At 36.5% G+C, this 12,733-nt stretch overlaps 3 protein-coding genes across 3 annotated transcripts; all 3 read left to right on the forward strand.

Annotated features, from left to right (window-relative positions):
• The first annotated feature begins 1,838 nt into the window (after window positions 1-1,838).
• On the forward strand, window positions 1,839-5,385 carry LOC136777094 (dentin sialophosphoprotein-like). The gene is made up of 4 exons (XM_066733164.1): window positions 1,839-1,909; window positions 2,085-3,506; window positions 3,575-3,664; window positions 3,723-5,385. The coding sequence occupies exons 1-4, from the start codon at window positions 1,903-1,905 to the stop codon at window positions 5,300-5,302; spliced, it is 3,099 nt and encodes a 1,032-aa protein (XP_066589261.1). The 5' UTR covers window positions 1,839-1,902; the 3' UTR covers window positions 5,303-5,385.
• A 541-nt stretch (window positions 5,386-5,926) lies between these two features.
• LOC136776690 (beta-galactosidase-like) lies at window positions 5,927-9,863 on the forward strand. The gene is made up of 10 exons (XM_066732432.1): window positions 5,927-6,645; window positions 6,729-6,904; window positions 7,046-7,196; window positions 7,291-7,354; window positions 7,596-7,690; window positions 7,784-8,014; window positions 8,178-8,349; window positions 8,441-8,556; window positions 8,687-9,094; window positions 9,173-9,863. Exons 1-10 carry the CDS (start codon window positions 6,568-6,570, stop codon window positions 9,599-9,601), a joined length of 1,920 nt encoding a protein of 639 aa, XP_066588529.1. The 5' UTR covers window positions 5,927-6,567; the 3' UTR covers window positions 9,602-9,863.
• A 1,567-nt stretch (window positions 9,864-11,430) lies between these two features.
• Window positions 11,431-12,731, forward strand: LOC136777095 (oocyte zinc finger protein XlCOF19-like). The gene is made up of 5 exons (XM_066733165.1): window positions 11,431-11,437; window positions 11,573-11,737; window positions 11,832-12,001; window positions 12,111-12,276; window positions 12,402-12,731. Exons 1-5 carry the CDS (start codon window positions 11,431-11,433, stop codon window positions 12,617-12,619), a joined length of 726 nt encoding a protein of 241 aa, XP_066589262.1. The 3' UTR covers window positions 12,620-12,731.
• The last annotated feature ends 2 nt before the right edge of the window (window positions 12,732-12,733 follow it).

The raw sequence follows: 12,733 nt of genomic DNA on the forward strand, positions 1-12,733 counted from the left end.
TAAATTACAAAATACACCAACATAATACTTAGTAAAGGATTCTAGCTTTTTTTCTTTGCTTTTGAAATCTAATTTTACAACTCTCTCTCTCTCTCTGATAAAAGAATAAATATTATAGAATAGAAATTGTTAACTTCAAAATTTAAATATATCAATAAAACAATTGTTTGCTTTAATAAAAGAAGTCTTTTATAATATTTTCTCTTGAACATTTATACACTTACTTTTTTTCGTAAGAAGGCTTCCTCTGCACATAAACCTAATTTATTGCTACCAATTTGAAAAGTCATCGGACCAATGATTTGCAGAGCTTTTAGCGCTTCGATAAGAAATAAACCTTGAAAATATGCAAATATTGCTATTTTCTTTGACGACGCGATAAGTAAATTCCAAGTGAATGAGCCTCCCCCCGAGAGAAAGAGATCGATATATCTCATAATCCAAAATGAATTACTTCTCAATTGTTTATTCAGAGTTTCCTGTATCCAGCTACATCGTTTAAATCGAGGCCCGACATTATTGACGTAATAATGGAGAACAACTGTATATTAATTATTGGCGCAACATATAGTTATACTAATTTTGAATTTAAAGGGAGTAACGCAAACTTTAGATAGCAGATGAATCATTTTTTAGAGACAACGTAGAAGAATAAGTGGGTTAAATTAAAGTGAGAAAGGCAGTGACTTTTAATAGGGGATAAATATTTTTATTGACACAGGTTCTGTTGACAATACTATAAACTGCGGGCAGGGAGCAAATTGCACGAGTGCAGAAAGATCAAGTATCGTATGAACCGAGCTCGAGCTGTTAAGCGAGTCTCTCTTGAGAGCTAGAGAATTGCGTTGGTGGAAAGTGAGAGTTGGGCTGTAGAGTATCGAGGCAAAAAGGGAAAGGACCGAGTTAGGCATATATACTATATAGGGCAGGGTCCTACTAGCCCACTTTTACCGGCCTGAATTTCTCTCTCACTTAGATGTGCCATGCCATGGCGTGGCAATCGTGGCGTGCGGCCGTCGGTCGCTCGAGTTTCGTTTGCTTCGGTTTTCACTTTCACTGACCGGCCCCGGCGGCCCCACCGTACCGAGCCAACTAGGAACGCGCGAGCTCCTGACCCGACCCAACCGAGATTTCTATTGAACCAAGGTGGCACCAATGTAAACGTAACCACGGCATGGGGCCTGTAGGGGCCAGTGTGGCACAGCTATATACGTGCTCCGTTACCAAACAGATGAGCTCTCTCAGTGATCCTAACTCCTAGCCGATATCCTAGGTCAGGATCACCGCTCGCTTAATCGCCTTCACTCGCAATTCACTTTCGCAGTTTTGCTCTGCGCTTGCCTGCCTTTGCAAATATATGTTTGTCCTGCACCGGTCATGGTACACACGCTACCGGATCCAGACTTTTACAATACTACACTCTAAATCCTCGTACTGTCCATTTTCTTCACTCACCAATTCTCTAATGTTATATCCACTCGACAATTTCCACCCTTAAAACTTTATACATCACATTTAACGTCTCTTCTTCAGTGCGTATGTTATAACTATATATGTATATATAGGATACACCAAGCGAATAAGGGAATTGTAGAAAATTTTGTAATCGCGAGGAAATGAAGATTGAACAGGAAGTTGAATCGTCTTATGACACATTTTAAAAATAAACATTGTACCAAAACGACTCCTCGTGTGAAAAACTCCAAAGCATCGAAACACACAAGGATAACTCACGATGATAAATGGCTGTAAATTTTGGTACGGAATGCATCATGCACATCCGATAAGAGATATTTTTTTTTGCAACGGGTATAAATATGAGAGTTAATCTTCATAGAGGGGCAGTAAGCGAGCTGATTGCAAATTTTTATGTGACTTATTTCTCGTATATTTCCTGCGACAATGAGAGGTAGGTGCGAGGTCTTCTGAAAATTATATTACATAGAGAGCGGAAAGAAATATTTTTATTCATGAGATATCCGATATACTTCTAATAGAATACTATATTTTCTCTTGTTTTCTTAGCTATCCTACACTTTCGTACGAGACATTATTGATCTATTTATTTTGTTCTTCGTTGACAGGCTCAGCAGAGCTCTTAATAGGATTACTATTGCTACAGAATCTCGTAGCTTCCTATCAGAGTCAATCTACATCCAGTGCAATATCTGAAATAAAAAGTCCGGTGACGATAGAGTCGAATAAGCCAGCACTAGTGGAATATCCGAGCAAGGAGGTCGATTTAGAGACTTCTTCGCAGGAAAATGAGGCCTTGATTAAAATAGGAGAGCATGGGAGGACCAAAGACGAAAGAATTCTTGAGAAACATAATGCTGGAGCAAACCAAGATAAATCCAAAGAATTTGCTACGCACGGAGACTCTTTGGAGAAACAGGAAACACGCAGAAACGATTATGAAAATGTCAACAGATGGAACCATAAGAATTCTTATATGAACAAATATTTGGATATTTCGGAAGACAAATCTTCGAAGCAAACAAAACCTAATACATTGGAATTATTGAGAAAAATTCAAAGAAGGGAAGAAAAGTGGGAAAGGAAGAAATTACGAAAGTTTAATAAATGGAAACGAAAACAGCAAAATATTTATAAAGAAAAGGGTGAAGCTTATAGCCATGAGGATGACGAAGATTCGATCAGCAGCCGAAAGATAAAATCTCAATTGCTATCTGTGAAGCCTGTTGAGAAGAAGCATAGGCTGAATTATCGAAAGGTAGAGACGAGCGATGAACCAAGTGGGAATTTCCGAAAACTACGAAATAATTGGAGAGTCTCTATCGATCGGACCAAAGATTCGAATGGTCCGTCCGAAAACAATCTCAAGAAAGCTATTTACAAGAAATATTCACATGATACGCCAAATGATAACAAAGATAATGTAAGTGCAGGTGACAATTATTCGAGTGTTGTCAACTCAGGTAAGTCTTTTAAAAAGGAAGGAATAACATCTCGAGGAGATTACGAGCCAAGAGGAAGAAAAAAAGAAGGATACGGTAAAGCTAAGGAAGAAAAGGAAGAGGATCGTAAAGATTTGTCTGCTTATGAAAACAAGAAAGGAAAGAGTGGGGAAAAGGGAGGCAGGAATGCTAGAAAAACAGAGGAATCTGAAGAAAAACGTCAAAGAAAAGAACGCTTGAAAAATTGGATACATAATATGATTTCCGAGTGGAAGGGAAAAGCTACGAATGTCATAGCAAATATATTGGAGTTCATCAAACCTGGCGATGATGATGAATGGCTGAAAAAGCTGGATAAGAAAAAAAAAGAAATAAAAAAGAAGCTAGAAGAATTTATTTCTAAATGGAGCAACAATCACGAGGAGTCTAAATCGAATTCCTTGAATGAAAAGGTACACAAAATTTATGAAACAATTCAATCGCGTATACAGGAGTGGGTGAAGAAAGTAAGTGAGATAAATGATAAGGAAAATGACGGAAAGAAAGAAATTGAACTATCAAAGGCGCATAATGACAAGGAAATAAAAGGTATTTATTGATAATATTATACATTTTGTGAATTAACAAAATTAATAAGAGACTATTTATTTTCTTAGAGCATAAAATTAATGGCAACTCTAATGATGATAATGAGGATAATTCAGGCAACGATTCGAAAGAAAATCATTCGGAGAAAGGCCAAGAAGGTACTGTTGGGACACGATAGTATTAAGATTTAGACAATAGTCTTTCTTTTTGTTTTAGAACATAACGTTTCCGATCACACACGATCAAAAAATAAAGATGAATCAATAAGTGCTTATGACAACCAAGACTGGTATTTGCAGTATAATTTACCTAGAAATGATGAAAAAAGTTCGACCAATAATTTACATTCAAAGGGAAGTGAAGAAAACATATCAATCAATACATCTACGATAAAGAGTGAATCGAGTGAAGAAACTTCAGAAAATAATGTGCATTCGAATGAAAATAAAGAAAAAGTCTCAATAAATAATTCTTCCAAAGAGAGTGAATCAAGTGAAGAGACTTCGGAGGATAGTGATGATGAAAAGAGTTCAGAAGACAATCTGCATTCGAAAGAAAGTGAAGAAAACTTATCAAAGAATAGTTCTACCAGACAGAGTGAATCGAGTGAAGGAACTTCAGAAAATAATTTGCATTCGAATGAAAATAAAGAAAAAGTCTCAATAAATAATTCTTCCAAAGAGAGTGAATCAAGTGAAGAGACTTCGGAGGATAGTGATGATGAAAAGAGTTCAGAAGACAATCTGCATTCGAAAGAAAGTGAAGAAAACTTATCAAAGAATAGTTCTACCAGACAGAGTGAATCGAGTGAAGGAACTTCAGAAAATAATTTGCATTCGAATGAAAATAAAGAAAAAGTCTCAATAAGTAATTCTTCCAAACAGAGTGAATCAAGTGAAGAGACTTCGGAGGATAATGACGATGAAAAGAGTTCAGAAGACAATCTGCATTCGAGAGAAAGCGAAGAAAACTTATCAAAGAATATTTCTACCAGACAGAGTGAATCGAGTGAAGAAACTTCAGAAAATAATTTGCATTCGAATGAAAATAAAAAAAAAGTCTCAATAAATAATTCTTCCAAACAGAGTGAATCAAGTGAAGAGACTTCGGAGGATAGTGATGATGAAAAGAGTTCAGAAGACAATCTGCATTCGAAAGAAAGTGAAGAAAACTTATCAAAGAATATTTCTGCCAGACAGAGTGAATCAAGTGAAGAGACTTCGGAGGATAATGACGATGAAAAGAGTTCAGAAGACAATTTACATTCGAAGGAAAATGAAGACAGCTTATCAAATAATGCTTCTTCAAGACAGAGTGAATCAAGTGAGGAAGCTTCTCTCTCGGAAAATAATAGTTTAGAAAAAAATTTAAGGTCTGCTAATGAAAAAGATGGAAATGTTTCACTAAATACTCCAACAAACAAAAGCGAATTGAATGATGAAACTTCAGAAGATAATATTGATGACGATAAATCAGACAATAATTGGCAGTCGAGCGAAAATGAAGAAGGCTTTGGAAATAATATTTCTACGATTAAGAGTGAATCGAATGAAAAAAGGGTGATAGATAAAGATAACGAAACTGATTCAGATATTACAGAAAGTAGTTCAGGGTCCAACGAAAATGGATCAAAAGCTGTAATAAATATTTCTGCGAGCGAGAGTAATCTGGAGGGTTCGACAAAAGACAACCTGATAAATAGCCGTGAAAGCAACGTCCAGCCTGGTAAAAATAATAAAAAGATAACAGCTGGAGACCTAGTCTCATTGATAAAAACCGTTACTGATGCAGTTTAGTTCCTCATGCGTTTACCATCTTCATCGTAACTTTCCTTTGCTCTTGGAAACAACAACATCATCATATCTTTATCTCAATAATAATTTTCTAATATATAGATCGATATTTAACTTGAAATTATTTATTGTTTCACTTGTAATTTTGTATTGAAATAAATATTGCATTTATGATTATAAAAATTAACTTTAGTAAAATATTATTATACATTAGTATAGCTTCATCTTGAGCAACCTATGACCGCTAAGTTACAGTACCCATCTCAAAAATCATGCATATATATGTATAGGTATATATATATATATATATATATATATATAAGGGCTGTGTCGAATTTTACATAACCTATATAGTAGAAGCAAAAAAATATGGTTGAAATTGTGTTCTCGGGACTAAAAAATAATTTGCAGGGAGATCACACGAATCCGAAAAGAGGAAAGAGAGAAAGAAAATGACTATAAATTTGTGTAAGGAACTGAAGAGAGTTTAAGGAGGAAAGGCCCTTACGATAAGCCGCCTATCTCTCTGTAATGTTTACGTGACACGACTGACAGCAACGCCTTCTACAATCTGGTATTTCAAATGGGTCAAGTCTCATTCCGTGTCTTCTTTTATAGAAGCTCAGTCGTGACATCTCTTTCAATTGGTTCTAATAAAAATGCAGGTATACATTTAAAATTGTTTGAACGCCAAACGCATGGAATAAAAAGAAGTTTTGCTAATGTAAGATCGTAATCGACTATCCACTGCAAAAAAAAGTGAATCCTTATGCAGTTTTCCCGGGAAATAAGATCTACATGCTGATGTAGTAAGCAACAACTATATCAATCCTCCTTTAAGAAAACCATATAAACAACAGTGCCGGGCAGTTTTTTCGCGCTTAACCTTTAACAACTTACAATAATGGTGAAGTGAATGATTGTTCTAAATAACTCTTAATGTTCACTTTAATTTGCAAATTAAATCATTGTGAAAATAAAAGATATCTTTATGCGATAATAATTTATCTCTTAGCTCCCACAAATAGCTTAAAATAAAAACAAATAATCATTCTAGATATACATCGATATAAGAATTGGTATATAACAGATAGAACATCACGATAATTGTATAAATAACCTGCCGCGGTTCTGTCAGTGAGAATAAATAATAAGGAGAAAAATCGTGTGTAAAATTTACAATGGTTTAACAGAGACGACTATACGAGTAGTAAGAGTGAGAACTTTTTGATTATCAACGGTCGTCGACGTCGTCAACGATTGGAAGGATGTTAAGAATCGTGGCACTCTTAACCTTGGCCTTTGCGGTTGGCCTAAGCGACGTAGGAATCGTTAATGCTAACAATGTACATATGTTTTATAACGTAATTTATACATGTATGTATATTGATCACCTATTAAACGTTCATATTATACAATACGACTGCAGGACACACAAGAGGTACAATTTGGTTTTGGGATAGATTACGACAATAATGTTTTCTTATTGGATGGCCGACCGTTCCGATACGTTTCCGGAAGTTTTCACTACTTCCGTGCGCCACGTCACTATTGGCGGGATCGTCTTCGCACGATGAGGGCAGCAGGCCTTAATGCTATATCGACGTTAGTTTATTCATTTCTTTAATTAATATAGTTTATTTGGCAAAAGAAAGGAAACAGTGTATACATTAGAGATTTATCATGCACGCATTGCACTAATGATCGAACACCTGAGGCCGAAAAATGAATTATGTTATTTTGCAGTTATGTTGAATGGAGTCTTCACGAACCGGAACCTGGCAGATGGGTCTGGAGTGGCGACGCTGACTTGATCGAGTTTATAAACCTTGCTCAACAAGAAGATTTGCTCGTTTTACTTAGGCCAGGGCCATATATCTGTGCGGAGAGAGATTTTGTACGATCTTATATGTCATAGAATTACTTTTTTACAACAATATCCAATGGAATTGACCAAATGAAAGGAGTGTAATAACATTTATATTTTGCAGGGCGGCTTTCCGTATTGGTTGCTAAATCGTGTTCCTGATATAAAACTGCGCACCAAAGATCCGCGTAAGCTTTTATCACTGCAAATATATACCTTTACAGCATATTTAATTATTACTAGATATCGTATGATGTTCGCTAGCAAAAGATACCAAGGATTTTAATTATAATTTCCCTATATAAGACGTATTTTAGATTGATCAGATTTTGCCGAGAGAATTAAGCATCTAATTGAGAGACGAGAATCTGCATGCAATATAATTGCTTTTAGCGACGAATACATGATTTTTCTTTTTCTTTAATATAGGATATATGAACTATGTGGAGATTTATTTGAACCAAGTGTTATCAAAAGTCAAACCTTATTTACGAGGCAATGGTGGACCTATAATTATGGTTCAGGTACCGAATAATACTGAAATTTAATTTTTACTCTTCTTTCCTTTTGCGAAATCAATATAATTTTGATTTTGATTAATGTTACTTTTACTAAAGATAGAAAATGAGTACGGTAGCTATAAGGCCTGCGACACCGAATATACAAATAAGCTACGAGAGATATTCGAGCGACATATTGAAAATAAAGCGCTACTCTTTACGACCGATGGTTACTTTGATAATATGCTACGATGCGGATATATTCCAGGAGTTTACACAACCGTTGATTTTGGAAGCGGTGTAAACGCTACACTGGCTTTTCAGAATATGCGCCGTTTTCAACCAAGGGTAAGTATACATATATATATATATATATATATATATACACACATATATATCTCCTCTTTTTTTCTTTTTTTATCAAAAAAAAAGAAAAAAGTAAAGATGGATGAATTAAAAAATAAATATAAAGGTTTCTGATAACGATAATGATTCGTATACTATAATGTAGGGTCCTTTGGTGAATTCAGAATTTTATCCGGGATGGTTGACGCACTGGGGAGAAGAATTTCAGAGGGTAAATACTAGTGCGGTGACTAAAACATTGGAAGAAATATTGTCGTTTGGTGCTTCGGTCAACATTTACATGTTCTATGGTGGAACCAATTTTGGATATTCTTCTGGCAAGTATAAAATCATTCCTCTTCATTCTTTCCACACGCATACAATTTTTATTGACATTTTCCAAATTGTTAATTCGTGTTATTGTTGTAGGTGCAAACGATGGCGATTATACTCCGCAAATAACATCTTACGATTATGATGCGCCAATGACGGAAGCTGGAGACCCAACAGAGAAATATTTTGCCATGAGAAACGTGATAAATCAGGTATATATGTGAATAATTATAATTCATAATAATAAGGTGACGATTTGTCAAAAATTTACATTAAAGATTTGCGAGATATTCCTATGTACCATAATTGGACCATTTAATTTCTCTCCTGGGGAATTTTCAGTTTCTACCGGTACCGAAGATACCCTTGCCAGTTGTGTCGGCGAAAGGTGATTACGGGCTAGTTCGCTTACAGAAAGTCATTGACCTTTTCCATAGGAGATCGAAGAATCTTTTTGTAATCTCAAGGATTTTTAACGACATTCCACCGACTTTCGAGGCCATCGGAGGGAATCCCTATTTAGTCCTCTACGAGACAGAGCTCCCTCAAAGTATCGCCGATCCTGCAATCTTGAATTGCAAAGCGAACGACAGAGCTTTGGTATACGTCGACAATGAGCTGAAGGGAACGCTCAGTCGAACGAGAAGAACAAACTCGCTTGTTTTGGAAAATCCCTACGCTAGAAACTTGAAGATTCTCGTGGAGAACCAAGGACACTTGAACTATGGAGATAAAATTCACGATTTTAAGGTATTCTTTATAAACTTTATACATATTCTCCTTCTAAAAATCATTTCCCTCCTCTAATTTTGATCGCGGATTCTTTAGGGTATATTCAACGTTGATATTGACGACAAATTTTTGGAATATTGGAACACGACGGCCTTCCGAATCGACGACGTTGATTCATTGAGGACCTTACTAGTGAGCGGAGCTGAAGGACCTCTTGAGGAGACTGGTCTTCTTCATAAAGGACCACAATTTTTACGTGGCGAATTTTTCATAGATGATGAACCTTTGGATACTTATCTTGATACCGCTGGATGGGGTAAAGGGGTTGCCTTTGTAAATGGACGAAATCTTGGAAGATACTGGCCATCGACAGGACCACAAATCACTCTCTACGTTCCAGCTCCATACTTGCGTAAAGGTGTCAACTCTTTAGTTCTCTTGGAACTCGAATACGTACCACAAACCAGAACAATCCAGTTTCAAAGTTACCCCATTTTTAATGGTGCTACCAATAATGTACAATAGTTTGTGTGTACATCTCTTTATCACTCAACTTTCTGTTTTCTATCCCCCTCCTCCCTCTATCTCTACCATTTATATCTTTTGACGTGCTGCTTCCCTTATAAAATAAGATTCCATTTGGTTTAAGCTGTGCATAGCAAGACTTTATTTGGATTTTACTTTGAAACTTTGCTCCATATTACATATACATAAAAGAGATCATTCCTGTACAGAAATTAATGTTTTATAATTCTATAGGGAAAATAAAAAACATCATTTCTAAAAAGCTGTTTATTTTTTATCCTTTTTCTACACGTATTATTGTTTCTTATATATGCGCGCACGCGCGTGTATGTGTCTTTGTTTTGAATCTATTAAGAATCGTGCGTAGTTTGCGAACACCGCGGGTGCTTTATTACAATGTGAGCGCAACAAATTTATCACCAATCTAACAAACAAGCGACGTGGTTTAACCTCCCGCCGTTTCCAATCAGAGAGCATAATGAACGATTGCCTTTCAACAATGTTATGCGAATCGATCGAGGATGATAATGCTGTGTAATGTAACAAGCGTACAACGGAAGGCTACCAGCGCGCGCGTTGGCGTTTATGGCTGGCCAAGAGTGAAGAAGCAGTTTATAAAAAGCGTGCCATGGGGGATGGGGTGGGCTAGGGTGGTAGTTGGAAAAAAGAAAGCAATCTCAATGGCGTTAATATCCTTCGCAAATGATAAACGAGGGAATGACTGGAGAAAACATCCGGTGTCCTGATACGTCCCAACGATTATCCTCTTCCTCGCGATTCTACTCTTCTGCTAGCTCCTTGCGGTAAAATGACGATGCTTTATACCAAAGAGTTTCTTGCAAACTCATTATATTACCATCGTTCCCCTCCCCCTTCTTGCCCTTACGACCCGGACAAGGACCCACCGCGCAACACTTCTTCTTGCAAAATCTCTCCATATTTTCCCTGTCCTTTACTTATTCTTACATTTAGCAAAGTTCATTTTTCCATCCGATAATAAATTGCTCGATCGGTCTCTAGAAATTAAGGTGCTGACTTTTACTTTTAGCAAAATCGGTATATAATCGCGCGTGGACATTGATTGCAAAAGCTATCTGACATCTGGTACCGTCTGGTACCAAACCCGTCTGCATGTACGGTTTCACATGTATATCAGTAGCTGCGCTAATAATATAATCTCATTATTTTAATGGGCTGTATAGAGCTAAAAAGTTAGCACGACGACGTTCAATGAAATTATTTAAAGGAAATGAAGTAATAACTATATAGCTGTCTTTGTCTCCTCTTCTCATTACGATAACAGTATATGATGAGTATTGTCACAAAAAGTACGATGCAGGGAATGATGTGCATACATGGGGGGCTATACGGTATATTAGATGAAAATATATATAAAGATGCTATTGGCACCGCGTATGTGACCATGCAATCAGAATCGAACGATTAATCAAATTCGACTGAATGAAAGTGGTCCGTGCTTTAGCGAGCAAACACATGGCGGTGGCTCTCCACTCGTTTGAAATTTCGATATATACATATGTACAATACTATAAACTATAAATATAGAGTGGACGATGGAGAAATGGCATTATCAAAAGGTACGGTATATAAAAACTCCGCCCTCGGGAATAAAACCGCCCTCGACATGCGCCGAGCCGAGGAATCTTCCTCGCTCTATTCCCTTTCTCGCACCTATAATCGCATCGACAATCTTATTCAGGTAGCAAGGCTCAAAACTCGTTCAGACTTCAGTATAATATAGGAAATCTAACGATCATAAGCCTTAATCTCGATAAAGGAAGGAAAACGAAGACAAGAGAATTGTAATTATGTCGGGTGAGAATATAAATCTTAATCTTTTTCAATGTAATAATATGTATATACAAATAACACGAGTACGATTAAATTTAACTCGAGAGATTTATTGAGATTGATCGATTTATATATTGCATTTGCCGAAAACATTGTTAGTGTGCGATGTAACTCAAGATACACCGTTGGACTTGAGTAAGCGGGGCCGATTTACCGAAGCATCCATGGACTACGCGAGACTTCACCGTCGACTGCCCTGTCCAATTTGCGATAAAAACTTCGACAGGCCATCCTTATTAAAGAGACACCTGCGCACTCATACAGGTAAATTATTTTAGTTGCTAAATATATTTTTTATTCGGGACGTAAAGCACCGCATCTTCGATGGATTAACTTGAAGAACTTCCCATTATAACAGGAGAAAAGCCGCATGGTTGTACCGTATGTGGTAAAATGTTCAGTACGAGTAGTTCGTTGAATACTCATGCTCGAATTCACACTGGAGAGCGTCCACACGAATGTCCCATATGTGGCAAACGGTTCACCGCTTCTTCTAATTTGTATTATCATCGAATGACGCACTACAAGGTGCTACTGCTCCTTCTTTCCAAATCTCCTCTCATAGACTATAGATCTACGACAACGCTCAACGAGAAACACACTTAAAATAATTTACAATTGATAACAAAATTTTTAGGAAAAACCTCATAAATGCACCGATTGTGGTCGCTCCTTTCCAACACCTGGCGACTTGAAAGCCCATAAATATTCTCATACTGGCGACTGGCCATTAAGATGTCCTATTTGTAATAGAGGATTTTGCAAACCTGGGGCACTAAGTCATCACGTACAACTACACAATGGTAATAGTGAATCCTACCAGTTTATTACGTTAGGGATATTAAATTTAACAAACGAGTCGATTAACTATATACTGACGATTGAAATTACCGGTGTGATAATTGTGACAAATCCTTTTTTGCCTTAGGAAACTTGAGAACGAATGCAAGAACACATAATTTGCCATTATCGGGTTTACCTAGGGAAATAAATATGGATCAAATAAAATTAAAAATAAAGAATACAAAGAAGCATTTAGATGCAAGTGGTGCGTCGCAAATTGCAATGCCAGCATTCCCATGGATTTCTTGGTATCCATTACAATACGCTAAAGATATTCACCTAAATTATAACGGTCACAATTAAATATTAACATTCGATATAACCAGCGTAAGTATATTTTTCGTTAGAATTATCTTCCAAATTAAATAGTTACTGTACTTCAAACCTATACATAATTTTCAAGTGATAAAACAATGT

Source organism: Prorops nasuta, unplaced genomic scaffold, assembly GCF_024137725.1.
Source record: "Prorops nasuta isolate Cenicafe-Biocafe unplaced genomic scaffold, Cenicafe_Pnas_1.2 PNAS00010, whole genome shotgun sequence".
Taxonomy (NCBI): domain Eukaryota; kingdom Metazoa; phylum Arthropoda; class Insecta; order Hymenoptera; family Bethylidae; genus Prorops; species Prorops nasuta.